The following is a 27987-nucleotide window of genomic DNA, read 5'->3' on the forward strand; positions in this document are numbered from 1 at the left end:
GGTTGGAGGGAATGAAATCAAACAGAAGATCAACAGCGAAAACCATTTATGAACGAATCCGTGTATGCGTCTAACAAAACAATCGAATACTATCCAATTTGACGCGCAATTATTTATTGTTCTAGATAATAAATAGGTCTTTAGGGTAGAAAAATGCATTATTGTAACACTTCCTCATTAAATTAGAAAGATAATGTTTATTTGTTTCGTGTCTTATTCAGACTCAAACATAAATACACTCAATTATCTCTTCACTGGTAGAATACACAACATACGTGGGAAAAAAAGAAGTGAGATTCAATCGCAAATTTATCGTAAAACATCTGGGGCATTTTCATTTCAAATAATTCATTCCTCCATTTTGTTCTTGATTTCTTCGTTACTCATGCATCGAAGACTTCAGTTTTCACCGTTTTAAAAGCGAAGGTGAGTGTTTGGGATTTGATTAAGTGTTAGGAATTGCTCATTTGGCTTTCTTTTTTGGAATGTGAACGAAAGAATGTACTTTATCGAAATGAAATCAGAACGTAAGAAACTAATGGAGAATTTTCAGATAATGCTGAAATAAAACCCAAAATATATCTACCGATTTAAGATGGTGTACCATGGATAAATTAACTTATCAACATTTTATTTAAGAGTCTTCAACAATCGTATAATAAAACACAAGGGGTAGAAGATTTAACAGTTTGGTTCGAAATTTTTTGTGAATTACGAGTGACACCTTTTTTCGTCAAAATTTCATTATCAAAACAACGATAAGCGGGATGATACTCAATCACATAATTTCTTAATTAAGGGGTATTTACATGCACTAGAAAAAATGAGATATAGGATTTAATGCGTACAGGGTATCCAAAATAGCTTGATTTTTACTTCTTCTGCTACTTCCAGATTGGATAAGTAAAAACGTGGAAAGGGGTCCTGGGCTCGATTTTTGTGAAAAGTTCATGAGCGGAAACCGTTTCACGATATCTTCATTTGTCTAGAAGATATAGCCAAATTTTGATATTTTGTCAATTTCGAAAATGTGCCATAACTTCTTCATTTTAGAAAATATTTGAAAACGATAAAACTGACTATAGGCACTTTTTCAACAGGGAATACGAAACTACCTTCAATTTCTTGTACTAAGGGTGAAGAAAAAAATCACTCCTTTATTTTGAATGCGGATGGTATCTTTTTTTTTATCTCATTTTATAATTTTTTTTTGTGAAATTCCCATTATCGACAAAATTCTATGGAACCATTAACCATTGAACACAAAAATGTCCTCTCCTATACAGGTTGATTCATAACTATTGGGACATAGGCTAAGGGCAGATTGTTTGGACCAAAATATGGCGATAGGACCAAATATACCTCAATAAAATATTGCTGTGGAAAAAGATAGAGGGCGTTAAAGTTGAATTTTTTTTCGTTTTTTGCTAATAATTTCACTGTATATTTTTTCATCCGTTTTTAAGAAAAACACAATTGAACAGTTCAGAGCATGCATCGGAAGGGATTTGAAGTAACGATTTATTTATTTTATTTATTTATTCCGACGATAAAGCATAATTAAAAACAATGTAACATAAAAAGAATTAACTTAAATTAAATGTTCTACGTGGCCCCCACCGACTTCTATGCTTTTTCTAATTCTTTTAATAAAGGACTTTCGAACTTCGAAGAAAATATCATTCTTTACCCTTATAAAATTAATTAATTATATTTGGTCCTATCGCCATATTTTGGTCCAAACAATCTGCCATTAGCCTATGTCCCAATAGTTATGAATCACCCTGTATAATGAATCTCCATCTCTATGATACGGAATAAAACTTTCCGCTCATAGAATTTCATTTGTTGGCTGAAACATTTAAAACTTCAATACAATCATGTAATTCATGTTAGGTGCACTCAATTTGAATAAATATCGGGCAGAATTTTTATAATCAATTTCAATGTGACTCATAAAAAATTCTCAAATTCCTCCCGCATCATTCTGTAAAAAAATTCGACATGTTTTCCTAACAGAATTCACTGCATACAACAGCATAACGCGAGAAATGTCCTATTTATGACTGAAAATTTTATTCTTTACATATCCTCATACAAAAAAATTCAAAAGATTGGGGTCTGGTGATCTTGCTGGCCAGGCAATAGGACCATGGGTTCCCATCCACTGGTTGCTTATATCTATGGCAATGCTTCTTTTTGAAAATAACCTCGAGCAAAAGAAAGTTTTTATCGTTTTTAGATATTTTCGAAGATACACCACATTTTCGAAATTGACAAAATATCAAAATTTGGTTGTATCTTCAATACAAATGAAGATATCATGAAACAGCTTCCACTAATGGACCTTTCACAAAATCGAGCCCAGGACTCCTTTCAACGTTTTTATATGGCTGGTCTAGAAGTACCTATATACCAGAAATAGCCAAAATCAAGCAATTTGGGATACCCTGTACATGAGGAGTTTTTGTGTGGGAACCAGCATAAAATCATAGAGTTGAATTTTCGAAAATAGGGATATACACTTCACCAATTTTTTTGAGTGAGCGCAACATTGAACAAGTTAAACTTTTTGGATGGTTCTTTAAGCATTCATCACCAACAAGGCTCTCAGTTGTCAGAGTTCCCTAAGTATTTGGAAAACGTTTCAGATGTTGCAGTTATTGCTGCTGGCTGGTGTTATATCGCATGGAAATGCAGCGATTGGTTTTTCTCTTATGGTACCCAAAAACGTCAGTTGTACAGAAAATCAGTTCAGTTGCATAACAGGCAATACATGTATAGAAAAAGGGAAAAGATGCGATGGAATTCACGATTGTCGGGATATGTCTGATGAGGAAAATTGTGGTAAGTGTTAACGATGTCCAGAGAGCCTCGTCTCGTCTCATTTTCGGTCTCGGTCTTGCAGATGTCTCGTGAATATTCTGGACAACAAAGGAATTTTGCATTTCTTCGTATTCATATCACCTTCTTCCTTTTTTTTCATACAAGATTCCAAAAGCACGAAAAAATAAGTTATTTTAATCGAAAATTTTATCACAATGATCGAGAGTAGAAATTCTCCATCCTCCATTCGTCAGCAATAAGCAATAAATATATCAAGACGAAACGCACTTGATGAAAACTTTCAGAGTATGTTTATGTAATTCACCAGACGGTGGTCTGTTTATTTCATGAATATTCCATTCATTTGTGCGTTTACACTGATATGAATAACTAAATAGATCGTAAAGTGATGCAGATGTCGCCTAATCAAAAAATAATACGATTCAACTGAGTTGGAATCCGGCGTTTTGCAGCAAAACCTTCTGACAGCCTTCATTGAATTGGTGAAATGAGTCTATATTCTCTACTTGTTGTCTAACTTTCGAGGATAACCCATTATAACCAATTTTAACATTATTCAATCCAAAATAATGTTCCATTCGAAGGGGGCTTCTTATATTAGCATGCAATTGAAAATACTTTTTACAGCATAGTTTTTCAACGAATATTTCGCGAGATATTTTAAAATTGACGCCCTCTACGATATTACAATCATTGATAAAGATTGTATTTATCTATGATTAAACTTAAAATAGAAAGTAAAACTTTACCTTCAAGTACCTGAAGATGCTTTTGTGATAGCGAAAAACGTTTCGTGGTTCAAAAACTCATTTTTGTGAAAACGTTTATGGCATAAAAATACTCAACCATACATCTTCCCAGTTGATTTTCGTTGCATTAATGGCATAATATGATTTTTTTCACTACTACAGTACAACATTAAAAAAAATATGTGAAATCTTTGCGGTGATACGATATTTTGGTTGCGTGTATAAAAATTTTTCGCAAGATGTTAAATCTTGAGCCCATTTTCGTATTTTTGTCCGTTCACGCCACTCAAATCTCTTGTGAACAACTGGTTTGATATAGTTGAATACCTATTACATACCTATATATTTAAAACACTTTATTTCTATGAAACAGTTATACCTATTCTGATCTGAGTTGAATTTTGCCTTTACTTTTTCAGAATACATTTTGTGCACAGATTCTATGTTTTTTAAATGTAAAAATGGAAGATGTATCAGTAAATCTTTCGTTTGCGATGGTCAAGATGATTGTGAAGATTATTCTGATGAAGAACAATGCAAGGATTTCAAGGTAAATTTCCAAGACGTTTTTCTGAATGAAATAGACGTTTCTAGATCATTGTGTGTATAAATAAAAATATAAATTGAATAAGTTTCGAAGTAAATTAGGATTTCGACTTCTGATTCATATTCTCTGAATTATTTCCAATGATATTTCCGAATTTTACTTCTGATAGCTTGATGCCTTTTGAACAAATAAGGTTAATCTATTCATTTACACCCTGTATATTTGTATATACGTCGCCAACAGCACTGTATCCTTGGGAAGACAGGGGCCTACTTAATGGTATTCGTAAGAATATGTCAACGTACCATTTATTTCAGTAAAAATGTTGCGACTGGTTCTGATTTTTTCATTTCCTTCCAGTTGAAGCTAAATTCGAATTTATCATGTGAAGAAAATGAATGGAGATGCGCCGACAGATTGTGCATCATGAAAGATTGGGTTTGTAATGGAGAACCGGACTGTTTGGATGGTTCAGATGAAACTATTGGTTGTACCCTCACCATAGCCTGCGATGGATTCAAATGCAAAAATAATCATTGTATTCCAACCGAATGGAGATGCGATGGATCTGATGACTGCATTGATAACAGCGATGAAGAAGGATGTGGTAAATAAACTTCATATTAGTTCAATAACTCCCAATCAAAATTCGTCTAAATTATTCAAACAATGTTTACGAAGATGTCGGCACAGTATCTTGTTTAAAGTTGTCCACAGAATCTTACCCGACGTAAAAATGCGGTAAAATACGGTAGCGATAATATAGCACTTTGTCAACGACCTATGCCACAATCCTTTCAAAACAGTTTCTCAATTTTCCTACACTGTTTTCAATTTATCTTCTTCATCTTTCTGGAAGCATTCGGAAACTACGTCGGAACAAAGCGATTTAAGAGAAATTGAGCAAAAATTATTTTTATTTATTTCAAATTCTCTTTTCTCAATCCTCACAAAATTGGTCCTTTGAGCCGGATAAGTTTTTGAATTCTACGCGATATCTGGGAGCAACCAAATAATTGAGGTTTTAAAAATTTGTAAATGATCGTGCGTAACAAGGTCTTACGGTTACCAATTGAATATATAATAGGAAAGAATAATTTGAGTGCATAAAGAAAGTAACATGTATTCATGAATTATGAATAGTAAAGTCTACAGTGGCGAACTGGCGAAGAACTAAGTTTTTTGTGAACCTTCAGTGGTTTGGGCAGAAGCAAATTTTAGTTCAAAAAGTTGTGTAGGAAAATAAAATATTGTATTGTATTGTACTCGTACAAATATTTTAACAGTAGATTCTTGAGGTCAAAACCATTTTTTCCGAATCGGCTCGTTTTAAAAGATACTGGCTGTTGAAAAACCATAAAAAAATATTTTTAGTTCTATCTCACAATCAGTTTTATCGAATGAAATGAAATTCGCAATATAGTTTTCCATTAATTTGATTAATCTTTTTCTTACAGAAGGAATCACCCACGTCTTCCTTTTTTCTCATTATTATGACCATTACGTACCATAAAAATACCAAAAATTCCAAGAACCCAATTCTTGAAACTAAGACGCTATCTAATGAATATTTCAATTTTTTGTAAAATAAAAGTATTCCTCATATTTTCTCGTATAATGCGCCGTTTTCGGGTAATTTGATGTACAAAAATTAAAAAGTATCTGTGAAATTTAAAAAAATTGGGTACATTGGCTGAATACAACTCTGTTCAAAAGTGTCACAGATATAGCTAGTTATTCTGTTTTTCTAGGGGTGGCACAGCTCATTATGAGAAATCAAAACTACATCTTTTTATCAGGGCCGAATCGGAATAAATATTTTTGAAAGTGTTTCTTTTGACCTCAATAATTTACTGTTAAAATATTTGCACGACTCACCCTGTATAAAGCCCGTTTGCAACAGCCGAGAATTCTCTGGAGAATTCTCTACAAAATTCTCTCAAGAAAACGGCAGAGATTATTTTGTATGCAACTGAACAGAGAATTCTACCGAAAGTGCGTATGCAACGGTAAATAATTCACGGCGCATGAATTTTCGAGTAAATTCTCTAGAGAATTTTCGGCTGTTGCAAACGGGCTTGAGGTAAAAGTGAAAATTTCAGCGACTAGGATGACTTCCAAGTTATGAAACATAACCACAAAATCAAATAGAAATAATTGTGTAATATGAGAGACCGTGCGACTAATTTGTATTTTCTTTTTTTCCAGAGAACTTCATAAGTCCAGAAAAATGTACGTGGGAAAACAAGAAATTTTTATGCGCCAACAACCATACGTGCATTGATATGCATAATGTTTGTGATGGCAAACATCATTGCCCTGATAAGTCGGATGAGAGTATTCTCTGCACAGCTCCAGCTCAATCATGCACACATCACAATTGCTCGCATGAATGTGCTCAACTACCAACTGGACCTCAATGTTATTGTCCTGAAGGATATCATAATATTAACGAGAAAGAGTGTCAAGATATTAACGAATGTGAGATATACGGTGAGTAGGTACCTATTTATTGGGTTTAGGTAGCATATTACTCTTGACTCTGTAATGTTATCTTCCATTATTATAATATATACAGGGTGTTCGATGTCCAGTAAAGGGATCTCGGAAAATAGAAGAGGAAGATCAAATGAGAATTTGACTTTCGAAAAGTTTTCATGCCTTTTTTGTCCTTTAAGTTACAGATCTGAAACTTGAACGTTCCTAGACATTTTAATACGTAGAATCTACTGGCAAAAGGCAAAAGATTTTTCTCCAATACAAAAATAACTGACTCAATGAAAGTTTGCATTTTAAAAAAACGAAAGTTCGCCTAATGATTCGAAATGAAAAAATATTTTGAGCTCGTCAGTGGATTCTACGTAAATAAGTGCCTGTAAAGGTTCAAGTTTCAGATCTGTAACTTAAAAAACAAAAAAGTTATGAGTTATACGAAGAATCGTAGAAGGCGACGGTTTTCACAATTCTTTGTTTCTCTGAAAAAGAGGTTGGCAATGTGTCATCAGTTTTGCTCAAGCTATTCTAGTTTCCGAGATCCCCTCACTGGACATCGAATTTGGGACAGCCTGTACTTGGTACTTAGATATAGCGAAATTGGAGAGACAGGAGCATTCCAATCCCAGTCGTATCTGGGCTTTCTAAAATATTTCCAAGTTGAAGGGTGACAAATAGAATGCTCCTCAAAAAACTTGAAGTTCAAAAATTTCCGATTCTTGTCCACCAAAGGGTCATTTTTGAGAAATCAAATGTTTACTTTCTTATATCTAAATGTTCTTTTCTTTTTTCGTTTGATAACTTTTTTCAGTTCTTGTCGTTTGTATTTACAAGATTTTGGATCAGTTATCCATATTATTGTTTTAGATTTCTTATATTTAATAAATTGGTGAAAAAAAATTGAAACTTTGAAACAGTCCCACAATTTCTGAACTTTCTTGAAATTATTTAATATTTCCTCAAATAATCTTTTACGCCAGGACTTTGCTGATTGATATAGTAGTTTTTATCGTTAGTGTTTTTGAGCCTTTGTTTGGTTTATGTTTGACTTTTGGGAAAATTTCCCTCAATCTGACTCAATATACAATCTCTGAGAGTGAATGAAGTAAAGGATGTAGATATTGCTTGCTCCGGTCGCATGTCAAACAGTAAACTCAAAACTCAAAACCCAGTCAAAGAGATCATACTCTCATACGAAATGTACCTACTCAAGGAATTATTATGTTTTGTTCTTAGGTATTTGCGATCAGAAATGTAGGAACACCCCAGGATCTTACGAATGCCTGTGCGATCACAAATACATCCTCCAAGAAGACAAGAAAACGTGCAAAGCTGTTGGGGGCGAAGCTATGATGGTGTTCAGTTCCAAGACGCAAATAAGAGCATATTTCCTGCAGAGCAAAATTTACTTCCCGGTTTCATCCCAACTGAAGCAGGTTGTTGGCGTTGCTTACGATGGCACTCACGTGTATTGGACAGATATATTCTCCGAGCACGAGAGCATCGTCAAGTCTCTGGAAGATGGATCCGAAAGAGAGGTAAACCCACATTCAAATCACCAACTGATGATTCTCATGAATTTTCTTGTCCAATTTTGGTATGAATTATTAACATAACCACCAGAGTGTCTCTGATATTCATTTTACATAAAAAGTAAATGTTAAACATATCTTCTAGGATCTGAAAACACTTTACAAAACATAATAGGTAAATAGTACAGGGTGGGGAAAATTCGTTGTCTACTGAGGCATTGGGCATTGTATACAATGCCTAGGTAAACTGTGAAGTAAGTGAAAATATTTCATGAAATGGACAAAGGCATTCGTATTATTTCATACATTGTCTAGAAAACCCAGGCATTTAATACATTGCCTAGGCATTGTATAGAATGCCTGAATTATACACATTGTCTGGAACATATACGCAAAAAGAAGAGTGTCCTATTCAAATTAAATAGGATGGGGATGTTTCGGGTGAAAGCGAAAGTTTTCACTGCTGTCTCTGAAACAAACTCAAGCAAAAAATTGAAATAATCGATTTGTTCCTGCGTAAATTCTTGCTCTAATTTTTAAATTGTTTCTGTGAAAATGTATCTTCTAGCTGGTGATAACTGCTGGTTTGGGATGCCCCGAAGATTTGGCCATCGACACGCTTACAGACAACATTTATTTCACTGATGCCGAGTACAAACACATCGGTGTGTGTACCTCTGATGGACTCCATTGTACAGTTCTGGTAAACAAGGATACCGACAGACCAAGAGCTATTGTACTCAACGTCGAGGATGGGTGAGCAATCCTCATTTTCGAATTGTCTCAAAAGGATAGCTTCTGACGAAATTCCATTATATTGCAGTGAAATGTTTTGGAGCGACTGGGGCCATCCTGCCAGAATTGCGAGGGCCTATATGGACGGATCTTCGGATCATTCGTTCATCTCCGATGGAATTCATTGGCCTAATGGGTTGGCGATCGATTATCCGAACCAGAGGCTGTATTGGACAGATGCTAAAGTCATGACTTTGGAGAGTATCAATCTGGATGGTACGGACCGGCGAGTGAGTGACAGTTGAAAGTTTTTCTGATTAATTCTCATAGTCTAAGATAAGATATGAGAAATATATACCCTCATCTGTTATTTGATGATGACGACAAATGTTTCACGTTAGACAATATGCCATTGATATATCGCAAATTGGTTGCCCAGCTAAATCAGGGGCCAAGTGTTGAATAATGTTGAATAACTTTCATCAACTTTTTTAGATCTGCATCCCTGATTTGTTATTGATGAAAATCGAGAAAAAGTCTACAGAATATTACACGAGGAATCGGGAAAACATGGGTTGCCTACTTTCCCCTTATTACTCCTATGAGGTTGCCAGTAACAGACAGGTAGACAGCAGTCATTTATTTACCCTCATCGATTATTTAGTTGGTTTTTTTTTTCAAATGAAAGGTTACTTTATCATCTATCTCACAGTATTAGGTTGCCTGGTCAAAAGTGTGGCACATCCATGGTTGCCTAGATTTTATATTTCAAGGTTTAATCGCTTCAGGGGGAGTGCTTGAAACAGATTGAACATTAAGAATAATTTAGAATTTTTTTCCACCCATTTATTTATCAATAGTATAATTCAACGATAGATAAGTATGGAATCGGAAATTAGTCATTCAATTCTGATTCTGACTCATCAGAAGTATCCATCTCAAAATCAATCTCTTCTTCGTTTTCAGTAGTTGGCTGTTTGAAGCCAACAAGTCTAGGATATACTCGACACCTTGAAAACTACTGAAAACGAAGAAGAGATTGATTTTCAAATGGATACTTCTGATGAGTCAGAGTCAAAATCAAATTAAAATTACGAATTTCCGATTCCATGCTTATGTATGGTTGTATTATACTTTATACTATTGATAAATAAATGTGTGAATTAAAAAACTTCGAAATTATTGTTAATATTCAATCTGTTTCAATTCCAGCATTTAAAAAATGAAGCATAATGAAAAATCGTTTTTCCGAACCCTCTGTCGCTCTACCTGCTAGCGATTAAACGTTATATAATATACAAAATCTAGGCAACCATGGATGTGCCACACTATTGACCAGGCAACCTGATATTGTGAGATAGGGGATAAAGTTACCTTTCATCTAAAAAATACAGCTAATGATGGGGGTATATAAATGACGGATGTCTACCTGTTTGTACCTGGCAACCTCATAGGAGTACTAAAAGGAAAAGTAGGCAGCCCATGATTTCCCAATTCCTCCTGTAATATTCTGTCGACTTATTATCGATTTTCATCAATAACAATTCAGGGAAGTAGATCAAAAAGAGTTGATGAAACTTATTCAACATTACATATTTAACACTCTTGGCCCCTGATTTGCGATCTATCAATGATGAATAGGGGTGAATTAACTTACAACATTTTTCACCTTCAAATAACAAATGAATTTCTAATAACGTATCTCCTACTATCAGCATCCATTTTCGTGCATCGAAAGACTTCTTTCAAAAGGTCTAAATTTGGAATTCACCCACTTCTTGGAAATGAGAAAAGGGTTTTTTGTGTTTAATTTCTTTCATTATTCTCGATTTATTAGTTACTAGCTTCGCAGGACGAATTTCCTTTATCAACATTAATTATTTCACTTTACTTTAATCAAATTTACTTCACTTTTTCCCCCTACTTCACTTCTCTACTCTAATCTGCGCCCCTCTACCTCACTCCACCGGACACCACACCACTTCTCTACACACCCCTATAATCCCCTCCACTCCCTCCTACTGCATTCCACCCCACTCCCCACCCCCACACGAATTCATGTCTGGATGGGTGACCACTTTGTTAATGAATTGGAACAAACACGCAAAAACTTTTGGTTCGAAGCTCTCCGTATTTTTTATATCTCATACACTGCTCAAAATAAAGGGGGAATTAACCCTCCCCCCCCAGAGCCCATGACGAATTCGATTTTTTAAATTTTTTATATGAAAAAACTAAGAAAAAACAATATAATAATGAAATGAAAAGGAGAGATTCCTTGTACAATTTTAAGGAAAAAAAGATGGAACTGCAAATGCTACCTAGTCTTCATTTGAAATTTCAATTTTTCTTCCAATTAGTACCCCTTCCAGAAAATCAGTCTATGACCACCCTTTACTTATCTGGTATTGTGTATTTTCTGAAATCGAATGAAATTTTACTCTATCTATTCGCTCAATTTTCAGATTGTACTTGAAGCTGTAGTCAAGCATCCGTACGCAATAGCAGTGTTTGAAAATCGCCTATACTGGTCCGATTGGCACACTCACTCCATACAGTCCTGCGATAAATTCACCGGAAAAGACCATCACACGATCATCAAGGAAAAGAAGGAATTCATTTATGGTCTGTCCATTTATCATTCTTCGCAACTTCCGAATCGAGATAATCCATGTGCTTTGGCGTTCTGCTCGGATATCTGCCTTTTGAAGGGGGATGGTTATAGGTGTGCCTGTCCTCAAAACAAAATGTTAACCAGTGATCAACATAATTGCAAAGGTAAGTTGACAGCAAAAACTAATTGGAAGAATATGATTTCGGCTATGAAGTTTGTTATGTTAGGCGATGACCATCATAAAAACTTTTTTTCTGAGAATTACCCTGTTATTCAATCCTAGAATTTCCCCTATTTGAATGACAAAAATATTTATTGAACTCTTCATTCTTTTCTGAAAAAAAAAACAAGAATATCAACTAAACATAGCCTGAGTTTTCAACCACATCTGTCAAGTGATCCTAATCGCCTGCACTTTTTTTTTCAGATATTGAAGATCGTCAGATGCTAGTTTTGGCTGCAAAGAACTTATTGGTCGAAATTGAACATCAGCTGTTGGGTAAACATACCCTTTCACCTTTGCCGTTGGTGATCAAGGAAGCTGGAGCCTTGGCATACAATCCAATTGGTAACGTCTTGTACATAAGTGATTTAGGAGCTAAGGATATCATCGAACTAGACATGAGAACCGGCATTCCAGAGCCTCTGGAAATGAAGGAAGTCGGAAAAATTATCTCCATGGATTTCGGTGAGTAGAGAATGATATTCAGGAAGAATATGGAATTCAGATTCCAGAGTTTAATTACCGTTTGGGGCGATGATAAACTGATTCGATTCGTCTCCATGATAATTGGGGAGCCTAAGATGGAAATTCGGGATTCACTCGAGTGTGTCAGATTAATATAAGCGGAGATATCTTGGACCCTATTGTACCTTTACCAAAAATTAGATCTGTATGTAGGGGAAATTGTCTAGGACAGACTGTCAGAATAATGAAAAAAAACGATCATTGTACATACTCGAGCGTGTCAGATTAAGGTACATATGGTTGATTACATGTTGAAAAGTATACACCTATATATTCTCTAAAAATGACAATTTAAGCGTGACGAAAATGTGTGGGAGGGCGCCAAACTTGCAAAAAAAAAGTCACGTGTTCATTCTCGAGGGTGGCTTTATTTCTTAATTTGAAGCTAATGATTCAAGAAAAACGGAAACAATATAATCTGACAGTTTCAGCAAGCCGAAACAATAAAAATTTTCCATAAAGGACACAAAAATCGTGTTTTTTTTAATTTTCTCCTCTCCTGGGCTTGTAATTGTTTTCACTTTCATTATAAATCTTGTAGAGCAAAACATTTTCTACAAATTTTTTCCGAAGCAATTTTTTCTACGTTTGAACGTTTTTGAGATATATGGCGATGAAGGTTCATTAGACTGGGTTTCTACATTGACCTTGGTCTTTCGCATGTGTGGCTAAGCTCCGCGCCCTCATCACCCTCTAGCTCGAAAACGGCTAAGAGTATCCAAAATTGCTTCAGACAAAAGTTGTAGGTCTATTTATTGTCGTTAACAGCTTGGTGGAATAACATTTTGTTTCGCAGATCACATGGGCAACAACCTCTACTGGGGGGACGAAGAGAAAGCAACAATCGAAATGATGAATCTTAACAATAAAGCCAGGAGAATAATACTGCGCAACATTCCGGATGACATACCAGAATCCATCACCCTAATTCCTGATATGGGGTGAGCATTCAAGATTCAAGAAGCCAATTTCATTTCATCTTATGCAAACGTTTTATTTTCAGCATAATGTTTGTATCGTTCAGAAGAAAAAGCGATCATTTGAGTCATATCGACCGTCTCTTGATGGATGGCAGTGGAAGGACACACGTCCACGATCAAGGCATTGTGGGCCCCATCGACCTGTATTACGACCGTGACACACACAGGGTGTTCTTCGCTGATACTGGGACCGGAAACATTGAATCTATAAGCGTTGATGGTAATATTGAAGTTTGATTTTCCGTTGAATATCAAGGTTCATCTAAGAAAGCTGTTTTCATTTTCTTGAAGGATCATATTAGATACAGAATCGGTTTTTGGCGAAAAACGGTCTACGAGGATATATTGAGAAATTCTTAGCCTACTATAGAACCAAACAAAATTTCAATGTCAAAATATTTTATTACTCAACGTATTCTCCTCTTAATTGGATACATTTATTACAGCGAACCTGCAACGTCTCTAAGACCTTTCAAAAAAATGTTTCTTCTTGCTCTGCAAATCAGACCTCCACAGCTTTTATTACCTCCTCGATGAAAGAAAATTTACGACCTTTTAAACTTTTTTCCAGTTGAGGAAAGAGATGATAGTCGGATGGAGCCAAATCTGGTGAATAAGGGTGGTGTTCTAGTAATTCAAACTCTAAATCACGAATTTTTTGCATAGCAACATGAGATTTGTGTGCAGGGGTGTTGTACTGCAAAAACAAAACACCTTTGGATAGCTTTCCGCGTCTTTTTTCTTGAATTTTTTTTCTGTAGAGTGGTGAGTAATGTCGAATAGTAATTTCCGCGTATTGTTCTACCTTAAAATCACTCATAATTACTTCATGGCAATCCCAAAAAGCTTAAGCAAGAACTTTTCCAGTAGATTTTTGGACACGAAACTTCTTAAGTCTTGGAGAACCAGAGTGTCGCTATTCCATCAAATGTTGCTTTGTTTCTGGATCGTAGAAATGTACCCAAGCCTCATCCATAGTAACAATTCGGTTTAAGAAGTCTACATCGTTTTCAAATCGAGCACAGATCGAACGCGATGCTTCTACCCTGGCACGCTTTCGGTCAACATTTAGCAGCAATTTTTCTCATGTCCAAATTGACGTGAACTATATGATGAACGCGTTGGTATGAAATATTCAGTGCTTCAGATATCCATTTCAGCCCAATTCGACGGTCTCATAAAATAATGTCATGAACTGCATCGATATTTTCGGGGACTGACACAGAAACTGCCTTCCCGATCGGTCATTATCTTCAATGGAAAATTTACCTCTTTAGAAGCTTGCAGTCCAATTTTTCACGATCGCATACGAAGGACATTGATCACCAAGGGTATTAAGCTTATCTTCGTAAATCTGCTTACCTCTTAACCCTTTTAAATACAGGTACTTGATGATGGCTCGATACTCCAATTTTTCGATTTTCACAATTTCGGTGGACATCTTCTTTCTTTTAATTTATTGCGTAACTCTGGTTTACTTCTTGACCTCAAACTTCACACTGACACTTCTAATGAGTTATTGTTCTTTGCTGTGGTAACGCAATATTTTTTTTATACATGGAACTGGTCTAGGCTAACTAGATATCAATACATCCTCGTATCTAAAACTCAGAAAGATCTTTCTAAGTGGACATAGGCACCACCCAAGGAGTCGTTTGAAATGGACTGAATCATGAGTAGGACTAAACTGAATAAAAAAACCTTTCGTTCAATAATAGTCATGAAAAAAAAATTTGATTTCCTGAATTGCTTTTTCAGGAGACGAGAGAAACCAGTTCGCGATGCTGTCTACAAATCCACTCAGTTTGGCTGCTCTGAAAGCTGATCTGTTTTGGGTGAACGAACAATCTTCAAACCTATATTGGTCCAATAAATACAACTCATCTTATAGCAAGAGGGTCACTCTAGGTAAGTAACAATGAAATCATGGGATATTTTGCAAGATATAGCGCAGGTACATTACCATGGCAGGGTTCCACAGAGTATTTTTGGATTCGAAATCAAAATGGGTGCAAGATGGTGGACTCATTTTGTTATTTCTTGCGATGTTATATCACTCTGGATGTTTAGTTGATATGAAAATGATTCGAAACAAGAAGAAAATGTATGCCTAACCTGACCTTACCTAAATCATTAAAGCAAATTATCAGCGGTTGTCTTCTATGAATTAACCATTCTATTACAAATTTTCCCTTTAATTTCAGACTTCGTTCCGGATAATTTGAACCGCATGCACCTGATCTCCGTCACCCCGGAAACCAACCGAAAAATACAGAGCGGATGCTCCTCGAACAACGGGAACTGCTCGCATCTCTGCATAACCTTCCGAAAATCGGTCGTTTGCGCATGCCCGAACGACATGGAACTGTCCAACGACCAGCAGACGTGCGTCAAAGTGACGTACTGCAAGTCGACGGAATTCAAGTGCGCAAAATCCGACAGGTGCATTCCGTTCAGCCAGAGGTGCAACGGACAACCGGACTGCAGGCTGGGGGAGGACGAGGAGGGATGCAAGCCGGAAAATCACTGCCCCGTCGACCATTTCATGTGCGACAATGGGGCTTGCATAGAAGAACACAAGGTGTGCGATCTGATCTTCGACTGCGCGGATAAGTCGGACGAACATAAGTGCAACTATCAGAAGGGGGGTACGCTTTGTCCCCCGAAACATTATAAGTGTTCTGATGACCGGTGCATTGCCGAGAAGTTCGTTTGTGACGGACACGCGGACTGCTCGGATAGGTCAGACGAACGTGACTGTATCTCGTCCACTTGCGCTATGTATCAGTTTAGGTAAGGACGTGAGATGTGAGATTTTAAATTACATTATGAAATGATACATTAGAATAGTTCATACTAGCAAGCCAGGAAATTACTGGAAAAAAGTTCACTACCGGTGGATTCGGATGACTTGGGACAGTCCTGTAACTTGGGACAATTACCCCCTTACAGATTTTTTTGTTTCTTTCCATTTATGAAATAAATGGATAAACTTATAAGATTGTGTAGCGTCTTTTCGGTTAGTTTAACAATTAATTCCTGTTGAGTTTGCCGTGACCAGAGCGTTTGAATTGACAGGAAAAATCAACGAATTCAGGAGGGTAAAAGCGCGTTTTTTTATGGCTCTTATACTTTCTGGTTTCCTATACATGTGTTTCACTTTGTGCATGTGTAATTTTTTTCTGGATACGTGGGATATTAGATATGTCACGAAACAAGGTTGTTTACAAATCAAACGGGAACACGGATCTCATTGATTTATTTTGTTGTTTCATAGGGTGACTTGGGATATTGCCGAATAGATACAAGCGGCGCATTGGCAGCAGGAAATATGCCGATTTTTCGCAGGATATTATTATTTACGTTATTTCCATAAAGAAATCACCAAAGAATGAAAGAAATCAAAGTTCCCTTGTTTTGTTTAGTTTTTTTACATTTGAGTTGCAATAATCATAATCATAATCATAATCATAATCTTTATTCATGCTTTACAATCGAAAATTGTTTGCACTCGTCAAAATACAAAATGGACATAATCACAATTTCATAAATAAATAATTAAAATACAAATTTAAACATCGAAATCGATACACAAGTTTCCTGCGGGATCAAGACACAAGTTCTCATTCAAAAATTCTTCTATTGCGTAAAATGCATACTTAATCAAAAACGTCCTTATAACAGTTTTAAATCCCTTCAGGGAAAATTCTCTGATTTCAGTAGGAATTTTATTATATAGTTTAATGGACATATAAAATGGGCCCCTTTGTGACAAATATATATATAAATATATTTACTTTCGCTGTAATATGGGTATATCGTTTAATTTCCTTACCGAATTTCAACAATATAATCAGGAAGTCTAATTTTACAAAACTATACACCGTCCTAAGTCACCTATATCATTGAAAGTTGAGAAATCAAAAGATTTTAACTTGTGTCCCAAGCCTCCCAAATCGGTGTGTGACTTGGGACAAGTATATTTTATTTTTTTCAAAATTTATATCCGAATTCTGAAGCATGATATATGTTCTAATCAAAAGTCTGAGTCATTAAGCATATTTGAACCTCTTTTACAGATGAAAATAGGTCACCGTTTTGAAAATATGACAAATTCAACAATCCTCCCAAGTCACCCGAATCTACGGTACTCTTTTTGATCGGTGTTAACTTTCTATACGCTCAGTCATATCTTGCGACTGCATGATCTGAACATATGTCAGTTGCGTGCAGAAAAGTATCACTTTTCGCACTTATTGGGAAATAATTATTTCAGGTGTAACTCTGGAGCATGTATACCAAAGTCCTGGGAATGTGATCGAGAAGTAGATTGCTCCGATATGTCCGATGAACATCCACAGTGCTGTGAGTAGAAATTTTTATCTTCCATACTTTTTATCCATAACATTTTGTTGTTCTAATAACGAGGGCTGACTTTTTTTATATTTCGGGATTAGATAACCCTGGTGTAGAAAACTGGCAACTGGAAGCTCTATCGTTAAGTTCGACATTTTTGAGCTTACCGTACTCATAACGTTTTGACATACGAGTGCTAGGTACTTGTGTTGTTTACAGTAACTTAAAAGATTCATGTTGGTCAGAAAATAGAATTGAGTCGTGAACATTTTTGTGCGATTATTTTTTACAAATTTTGACGTGGATTAACTCTGCAACAGTGCTTCAATGAACTTCAGCTAGCCAACCCTCTTGACCTACAGTTCTACTGTTGACAAAGGGTCAAAGAAATATTTTCTACTCTACCTCTGGTTACCAAACCAAGAATTATTGTCATGGAATGGAATTTCGGAATATATTTTATCATTTATTCGATGATCTTTTTCGAACACAAGATATCACCCACGTCTTCCAGTTTTCTCATAATGACCATTTACGTACCATAAAAATACCAAAAATTCAAAGAAACTCAACAAACAAATAAAAGTATTCCTCGTATAATGCGCCGTTTCCGAGTGAATTGATGTTTGACTCGTACTAGTTATTCAATCAGTATTGATTACTCTCTAACCATCATAATTTTTCTGCAACCTCCACAATTCATCTCTTCTCAATTCCCTCGCTAGGTACTACGAAAATCAATACGACATACAAATAAAATAATTATTTCGGAAGCTGCTGAATACTTCTATGTTCGACTACCCATGACAATAATGCATTAATAGGAAATTAACCAATAAAAGGATTCATTAACAGCTAATTTTGTGTATGTTAAACAGTGCTATTATTAAGAGGTCGGCGGAAAACATATTTTAACAGTAGATTCTTGAGGTGAAAAGAAACACTTTTTTCCCTCACCATTTTTTCCGAATAGGAGCTGTTTTAAAGATACAGACTGTTGAAAAACCATCTCAAATGTTTTTAGTTCTATCTCACAAACGGTTTTATCGAATGTAATGAATTTCGGAATATTGTTTTTCATTCATTTGATTAATGTTTTTCGAACACAAGATATCACCCACGTCTTCCAATTCTCTCATATTATGACCATTACGGACCATAAAAATACGAAAAATTCAAAGAACCCAACTCTTGAAACTAAGTTGGAGGCTATCTAATGAATATTTGTACGTTTTGTACAATAAAAGTATTCTTCATATTTACTCGTATAATGCACCGTTTTCGAATAATTTGATGTTCAAAAATTAAAAAGTGTCTGTGAAATTTGCAAAATTGGGTACTTTGGCCGAACACAACTCTGTTTAAAAGATCCAAAGATGTGTAGTCACAGATTTAGCTAGTTGTTCTGAAGGTAATTTTCTTTCTCCATTATGAAAACTCAAAATGGCTATATCTTTTTATCAGTGCCTGATCGAAGAAAATGGTAAAGAAAAAAAGTATTTCTTTTGACCTCAAGAATCAACTGCTAAAATATTTGCAAGAGTCAAGCCTTGGAACAAAAACAAATCTACTTCCAAGTTATAAACAGACAGCTGCGTCACCTATGTGTGGGTAGAATAAAGAGCTACCTGGGCCGCACATGCCATCTGTAGATCTGATTTCAATCAAGTTTATTTCTTTCCATTACAGCCTCGACTTGCTCTCCCGACTCTTTCGCCTGCAACAACGGAAGATGCTTGAGCAAAATTTTCACCTGCGACGGTGCTGATGATTGCGGTGATATGTCCGACGAGATGAACTGCGAGAAGAGCGGTCATCATCGTTGCGGCTTGCACGAGTTTCAGTGCCACGTCAACAGCACAGCCTGCCTACCGATGTCAGCAGTGTGCAATGGCACCTCAGAGTGCCCCGGCCAAGAAGACGAATTGAAGTGCTCGGACTGTCGTCAGTCGGACGAATTCATGTGCAAAAACAAGAAATGTATACCGAAAGCCTGGATCTGTGATAAGACCGATGACTGCGGCGATGGATCTGACGAGAGCAGCGCTACTTGCCAAGAAGGAAAAACTGCCTATCAAGAATACACGTTGAGCGTACCTTGTTCCGGATACAGGTGAGTTGATTCAAGTCGAAAGCTCGTGTACGTATAGAATGAAAAAAAGGAAAAAATTAGGGGGTGATTCCTTGCCAAAAAATAGTAGGTCCATAATATACAAATATACAGTGCCAAATTGCTTGATTCTGGCTGTTTCTGGTACTTCTACAGTGTTCATTGGTAAATTAGCATACGGTAACCTGAGCTAGAGCTACCCTAGGCGAGTCCAAAAAAACCCATATTAGATAGGTGCTTCATGTATTCACCTAAAATTTGATTTCTCATAACTTTTGAACCAACCAGTATAGTCGGTTGATATTTGAACGATTTGTAACCAAAATAAGCAAAGAAAACATTTTCCACTTCGCTTTCCCTGGAGTTTCTTTTGAGCAAAATGACGTGCGGGACAATGAAATCTACTAAATCTCATAAAAATTTTCTGCCCTTTTCAAATATCTCAATCAAATCCAAAAATTTTGATATGCAGAGTGTTGAATCCCAGTTTGGAAGATGTTCCATATTTTTCAATTACGGACCTGGAATTTATTGGAAATTCAAATGTGAATCTATCGACCTGTGCAAGTGAATCATATATTCCAAATATCAACCGACTATACTGGTTGGTTCAAAAGTTATGAGAAATTGAAATTTTAGGTGAATACATAAAAAAAACCTGTATCTCGGTTATGGAATTGATTAGACCTATCATATAATGGGTTTTTTTGGACTCGCCTAGGGTAGCTCTAGCTCAGGTTACTGTATGTTCATTTACCAATGAAACACCCTGTATACTAGATAGGTAAAAAACGTTGAGCAACTTTTTTTTTATCTCTTGCACTTAGGGTGGAAAAAATCAACTTCGTCATTTTAAATACGATGCATTCTTTTTTTAGAGTCATACCATAAAAAAATTAGCTTTTCAAATATACAGGATGTTTTCAAAGGTGAGGCTTTTTTGACAGAAGGAAGAACTCATCAAAATGAGTCGTTTAACCAAAAATTGTCTCTATAAAATATCCAAGATGTCTGAGATACAACCCCTAGAAGTTCGACAAAATTTCATTGAATTTCAAGTACGGGACTGTGGAAGGTGACTCCGGCATCGCAAAAACGAAACAAAACATAAACATATAGCTGGACAATGAATGGTTCAGTACCAAGTTCATGGGATTAAATGCATCAGGTCACTTTTGAGAGAATCATAATTAATGTATCGTACAATGCAATTCAGGGTGAAAAAAAAATTAGAAAATCGAGGCAGTTTCTTGAAAGTTCTTATATTAGTTATGTTGAAAAAGTGCTATGATGTTACCCCATTTCATCCCATTTTTACGACGATTGTTGGAATGTTCGAACAAGAAGATTGTGATGGCCATTGTGAAAAAATTCGTGAATAATTCAGACGAACTTTATTGGTAAGATTTTGAAGTATTATTCTGTTTTTTTAACTTGTGTCCAAGTCTCTTCTGTCAGTTGGTATCGAAATGAGCCTTTTCATTAAATCGTATAAGTTACTAAAAAATAATGAGAACAATTCGGAAATCCTAAGTTTCCATTTTCATTACCACGTAAATATCGAACGAGCCAATAACCTACACGAAACCACATTCATTCATTCATTCATTGCTGTATCCCGTTACCGAGAATAAACCTACAAAAAGATTGAAAAAAAAAAATGGTGCTATCAAACCCTTATCTCCTAGGCTAGGGCTGTAGACTGTGAGCACTCCTGTGCCTGAAGAGACCCAGCCGCGATCTACAGATCCTTCCACACTCCGGCCATGCATATCAAAGATTAACTCCTCTTTGTGGATAGTCACCAACCAGATCTGGCCGCCGCTGTATTCTTCTCGAGTCTCCATTATGAATGTGGACCAAATACCTCCACTGTGATCTATCATAACTAGGAACAACTACCCAGTTATGATTGGCATCAACTGATTTTAGGAATTGATGCAGTATATCCTTAAACCGCTCATACTGGCCTCCTGGTTTCCGAACTACCTCTGTGAATTCGCCATACAGAGCTATTTTGGGAAGTCTTGTGTCTTGCATCCTCAGAATGTGGCCGCTTCATCTGAGTCGGGCTCTTGTTACTTGAGTCTCAATTGTTGTACAACTCACGCGCTGCAAGACTTCTGCATTTGAAACTTTGTGAACCCATCTAATGTGCACTATTTTATTTATTTTAGGTGATTTTTGTTGAAACACTTCATTTTGACCAGTTCTACCTTCTGTTGAAAAAAAAGCCTCACCTTCAAATACAGGGTGTATATACACAATATGTCGATACATTACTTCCCTACACAAGGCAAAATCACCATTTTAGTAAAATTTACATTTTTGATAGAATTCTATGAAACCATTGTCCACTCACTCCACTCCCAATAAATCTCCTTCTCTATGATACGAATTAGAACTTTCCTAACATTTTTTTTTTCTTTCAGGTGCAAATCGGGTCAGTGCATCGATCACTCCCTCGTCTGCAATGATCATCAAGATTGCTACGACGGTTCCGATGAGGGTGGAGCGTGTAAAACTGCTTGCAAATCCGACAACGACCCTTGTTCCCAAGTGTGCCTGAAAACGCCTTTCGGACCGGCCTGTAAGTGTAGGGCAGGCTTCGAACTGATGGGAGACGGTAAAACATGCATGGACATCGACGAGTGTAGAATTGAACCACCAGTTTGTAGCCAGTTATGTTTCAACCACCCTGGAAGGTATCAATGTGACTGCTACAATGGCTTTGAACTGAGGTAGGTCGGTGTGAAGTAAATATAAGGGATTTTTTTCATTTCCAGCCAATTCAATGGTAGTAAGCCAAGTATTATTTTGATGATTTTTTTTGGGGTGCCTGATTCTCCCTCAACATTTCTGAGTAAAAATTTAACGTATACGTAGTAGATGAATGCAAAAGAGCTCTGTATGAGCTGAGTTCAGATAACGTTGTGGAAATTTTGGTACTCAGCGCACGTAAAAGGGTAAATGGAAACGAGAAGGCAGACATACTGACTAATCAGGAGGACCGCGTCTCAGCTTTTGCTGGTTAACGGTAGAGCTAGAATAAAGAACACTTAGAAAGGAGTTTCCCTAGGTCTTTTGGTGAAAACAGATGTTGAATCTTACAATAAAACGGAATTCCAGCATAAAAATATTAGATCAACATTAATTATTGTGAATCGAAATTTCAGGTTGGACAAAACGTCTTGCAAAGCTTTGGGGGACCCAATGACCTTGATTTTCCTATCAAACAACGAAATCCGTCAACTGGTGCAAAAAGAAAATTCCATAAAACTGCTGTACTCAGCAGAAACCGCCAAAATAACCGGACTGGCGTATTCCTTTAGCCGTTCCGAAATATACATAGCAATAGAAAACATGGGAATAATAATGAAAATCAACGAAAAAACGAATATGCGAGAAGTCCTATACAATGTGAGACAACCGAAAAAATTGGCCGTTGATTGGATCACCAATAACATTTATTCATACAACAATATGCCCTACGCCAAGTCCATAGAAGTGTGCAACTTCCAGAGTAAAAATTGCGCTTCCCTCATTAAAACGGACCTTCACAGTCAAGTTTCCAACCTGGTAGTCGACGCAGTGAACAGGGTGCTCTTTTATTCTGTCACAACTTGGTTCTTATTCAACACGCCATCTTGCACCATCTATAAGACATATTTGGACGGTTCGGGAAGACAAGCCCTGGTAGAAGATATCCAGGGGTATGTTTCCGGATTGACTTACGATATTAACAAGAAACATCTGTATTATACCAATCAACACGAAGGAATGATATATAGGTGAGTTCTAATATCATATACTATAAGGCATAAGCGGTGATACTAAATTGCTCATTAACAGTTAAGGATATTTATGATTTCCAAAGTTAAGTATAACAAAAAAGCTTTTTTTTACATTTCTTCAAATTAACAGTGGCTCACCAAAAAATGTTGTGAAGAAAAACAGGGGATAGTGTTTCAGAAAAAATATCACCCTTCACCCTGTAGATTTGCCAGCGAAATTGGCATGTCACTTGGTGTGAAGTATCAATTATAATATTTAGCCAAATTTCAGTTGAATATCTTGTGGAGTGTAGATACTTAGGGAAAAACTTGAGGCAATTATAACTTTAACACCCCGTATCTCTAAAACGAATCGTTTGCGGTTGAAATTACTCAAGAAATATTTTGGATAATAAAATCTTAGTTCAAGAAGTATTCTCTTTTCTTTTATACCCTGTATATTACAAAACGAAATTGGGTTTTTCCAAAGAGAATGGATAAACTAATTGAACATCCAATGGGGAATTCTCTTCAATTTGGGTTATCACAGCATATGCAAGTTTAAACTGAATAATTATGAGTTTCATTCATGAATTTTTCAAATGCACCGCGGAAACTATTCAAAATCATTCTTCAAATATGAGGTTTTAAAATTTGAATCGCTTCGTTTCTAGTTTACGATTTGACAACAGCGCCTACTAGGAAATAAAAGGAACAATGGCTTGTTTATAAAATAACAGCTGTTGATTTACAGCCTCAACAGCAACCGGTCATAAAAATCCCATAAAATTTTGGCTGTGACTAGAGTCCCGACTCGGGATCCGTGTCCAGTCCCGACTGACGAAATCGAATGACTCAATTACCAAACAAGTCTCTTGTCCTTACTCGGGATCCTTGTCCAGTCCCGACATTGTGTAAGAGTTTTGAGGTTATGTTCGCGAATCGTATAATATTAGTTATGAATAGTTGCGACATAATTCAAGTAGTGATTGCTTATCAAAAAATAGTGTGGGCTTTTTCAAAATCAAGATTGCAAAGACAGGAGAAAATACTATCTTGGAATATGAGAATAGAAGGAGCATCGAAGTATGCAATTCTAACTTAGTGTAAATTGATCCAGAGGAATTGCCAGACAATTTTTGATTCAGAAGTGAACCTCTTCCTTACTGCCATTCTTGACTAAAAAAAATGTGATCGAGAAAGGAAGCTGAAATGTGTGATATTTTATACGAAATAACGATACAATGCTGCGGCACCTCAATAAAATGTATTTTTATTTGGAGTGTATGAAAATTTAGATGAAAAGGTAAAGGTAGAGGTTCTGTTTAAAATGTTCACCTTAGATGTTTCATTTCAAGATTGCTCTTTTTTTTCTTTATAAATGTGATGATTTGAAAATAAAATATACTTTAACAACATATTCATCTTTATAGCAACTCATATCTACATGCCCAATTGAAATATAAATCATTGTTTCTATTTGACTGGGTATAGGCTCATGATTTTCGCTTCTTAATAATTTCAAAGCACCAGTGCAGTGCATCGTTGAATTCGGGACCTAATATCAGTCCCGAATTCAATTACGTCACTCGGGACTGGACACGAGTCCCGAGTCGGGACTCTAGTCACACCCTAAAATTTTACGACTTTCCTCGTTCGTCGCAGACTTCATAGACAGTCATCTTTGTCTATCTCATCAAGATAGTGTATTTGTTGTCCTTTAGTATCAACGCATATTTAAGGCGATGTTGCCAACTTGTGCATTAGAAACGAAACGTTTTAAATTTCAAATACCCATTTTTATTTTTCATTTTAAATGCTTAAAATAATTTTTTTGGGAAACGGTTGAAATGGTTATTTCAAAACGTGACGTTTCAAAGATATTTCATAAAATAAACATCATTTTCGTCAAAAGGAGTATTCCCTATTAAATTTCGAAGACCAGTTTATTGAGCTTTATTACAGGATCAACTACGACGGCTCTATGAAGACCATCATTTCCCAAAATGTCACCCATTCCATGGGATTGGAATTCTTCGAAAATCGTCTGTATTACCTGTCATCCGGAGGAACGATGCACAAGTGGAAACTTTATGGCCCCGGAAGCGAGGAAACCTTCAAATTGGACATCTTCAACGACGGGCTATTCAGCATAGCGCAAAAATCTGTACAGCCTGATGGTATCGACAACTGCTCGAATAATACGTGTTCTTACTTGTGCCTTCCGAGTAAAACGTATTACAGGTGTCTATGCGAAGACGGTCAAGTCATTAGGGGAGGAGAAAAGTGCCATTCGTTCATGGTGAGAAGACATGTATTCATTTTTATGATTTTCGTTCCTAGACTTCTGATTTTTCATTGGATACATGCAGAAAGGATATTATATAAAATTTTACTATTCATCTCATTTCCAGAGGAGCTCAGTCAATGATTCACCCCAAAGAAGAATGAAAAAAGACTTCCAGAATAGTATTCAGTCTTCTGAATCATCTTCGGCTTTTATAATTTCCATGATTTTGATCGCCGCCATATTGAGTGTTGCCGCTATTGGTGTTTATTACATGCGAAGAAGGAAGTTCAAGAGTAAACTAAATTTCGGGTGAGTTTTTTCGATATTTCTCTAAATAATGGTCGACAGAAGTAAACAACCATTTATTTAAAAACTGAGGAAGGAAACAGGAATCTTATTATATTAGACTTGACGCTTATATGGACATTCACTAGGTACATATTATACAGATTGATGAAACTTTTGAAATGATGTGTCAGTCGACTCATTTCAGGGTCAGGGTGTCTGTAAACAAATGCGAAGGACTTAGGGTTAGGGAGATGATTCCTCGATGAAAATAAGCAGGGGTAGTTCTTATAAATTTTTTTCGAAATCGACCTCCCTTTCAAGATACAGCCATTGCCTTCAAGATGGCGAGTTGACAGTTTTTAATTTTTTTCACGGGTTCTAAAAAGCACAACACTGAGTCATAAAACTATTGTGATGATCTCCAGTTTTCTGAGAAAAATTGGAGTTCATTTTAGTGCATTCCTTTCATTTCAAATTTTTCGCCTTTGAAAATATTTAATTTTAAAAGATTCAGTACATTCATTCCGATAGACAGAGTAAATGTAAAAAACCGTTTATCTGTGTTTGACGTTGTTTTTCTTGCATGCCGTTGAAGATTTTGATTTTGCCGTACTTTACCCTGTTTCGCGAGTCTGACTTTTCTCTTCGCTATCAGTCATGGTGCGTAAGCCCTTGGGGTAGTGAAGAGAAAGTCCCGTCAACCCCCTGTTCGCGTTCCGCGTCATAAGTGTTGAAATCGGAATCTCTTCTTTTCTATCAGTCATGATGCGTAAGCCCTTGGTGTAGAGAATGAGAGATACCGTTCGTCGTCAGTGAAATCCCGTAGTTGCGCTAAAAATAGACCTTTTCTTCGCTAACAGTCATGGAGCGTAGCCTTTGGGGTATCGAATAAAAGTCTCGAATAGATCCGCCCTGGTTGTGTTTATTTTCATTTCTGGAGAAATACAATTAATTACATCCCGTTACCGTAGAGCAAGTCATTTCGCTTCGCGAGGTCATCCTTAGTATCCATTTCGTCAGTTCTGGTTGGCGCATTTCATTGAACAACCTTTGATTTTTCACTGTACCCGGTATAAACTTTATTAAGTGCTCGTGATCGAATCGAATTTCCCGAATGTATGTTTGCTGATTGATTCGCTCATATTTCATACCTACACATATTTCCGTTGTATAATAATAATAATAATTTATTGATCCTGTTCGACATTCAATGTATAGGACAAGTCAGCTTTACATCAAGTTTGTAAACTACACAATAATGGAATCACATAAATACTCATTGATACTGTAATAAGCCTTTTTTATCAACAAATTCCTCACCGTCGTTCTGAACCCTCGTCCACCCATTGCCCGTACCTTGAATGGCAATATATATATCTCCCATGATTTTTTCATTTTCATTCTAGAATTTCTTTCCATAACGCCACTTATGGAATGCCCGAGAATGAGATAACAGCATCCGTCTTCAAGGCAGGAGAGAATGACTATGATAATGCCCTCAATTTCGATCCTACGGAATTGCAGTATAGTGCCGAGTCCGTAATGAAGAAAGTGGTACCTTTAGTCGATGCTTAAATTTCTCCGATCGAATAAATGTTCGATTCTATATGAAATTGTTACTAATACGTATATAAATAAAATAAATGTAAATATTAGTCGAGCGTTAAGTATGTCTGTGATAGTCGTTATTGTATTTCTATTTTTAACTTAAGAAAAACGTCTCTTAAAATTTTTATACTAAACCTGAGAATTTTATATGTATTTCGAAATATTTATCCTCAATTATATTTTTATTGTTAATAATTGTAATAAATTTTTATACACTTTTAAGTGTTTTGATTGGTTCGTCCTCTCCGCGAATTGCTATAGTGACTGCTATTAGTTTCAAGAGTTGGGTTCTTTGAATTTTTAGTATTTTTATGATA

The 27987-nt window shown here is 36.1% G+C and overlaps 1 protein-coding gene across 1 annotated transcript; it reads left to right on the forward strand.

Moving 5' to 3' along the window:
- The first annotated feature begins 272 nt into the window (after positions 1-272).
- LOC123306570 (putative vitellogenin receptor) lies at positions 273-27888 on the forward strand. The gene is made up of 21 exons (XM_044888626.1): positions 273-426; positions 2652-2847; positions 4016-4146; positions 4504-4750; positions 6352-6636; positions 7873-8174; positions 8737-8924; positions 8992-9193; positions 11369-11681; positions 11945-12205; positions 13062-13206; positions 13269-13465; positions 15004-15153; positions 15450-16038; positions 17522-17610; positions 19291-19714; positions 22144-22452; positions 22888-23502; positions 25450-25786; positions 25899-26083; positions 27469-27888. The coding sequence occupies exons 2-21, from the start codon at positions 2652-2654 to the stop codon at positions 27635-27637; spliced, it is 5334 nt and encodes a 1777-aa protein (XP_044744561.1). The 5' UTR covers positions 273-426; the 3' UTR covers positions 27638-27888.
- Positions 27889-27987: the final 99 nt, after the last annotated feature.

Source organism: Coccinella septempunctata, chromosome 2 (assembly GCF_907165205.1).
Source record: "Coccinella septempunctata chromosome 2, icCocSept1.1, whole genome shotgun sequence".
Classification (NCBI taxonomy): Eukaryota; Metazoa; Arthropoda; class Insecta; order Coleoptera; family Coccinellidae; genus Coccinella; species Coccinella septempunctata.

Coding starts and splice junctions, on each gene's coding strand:
- LOC123306570 (XM_044888626.1), top strand. CDS start 2,652: ATGTTGCAGTTATTGCTGCTGGCTGGTGTTATATCGCATGGAAATGCA. Junction 6,637..7,872: donor TAACGAATGTGAGATATACG/GTGAGTAGGTAC, acceptor TTTTGTTCTTAG/GTATTTGCGATCAGAAATGT. Junction 12,206..13,061: donor AATTATCTCCATGGATTTCG/GTGAGTAGAGAA, acceptor TTTGTTTCGCAG/ATCACATGGGCAACAACCTC.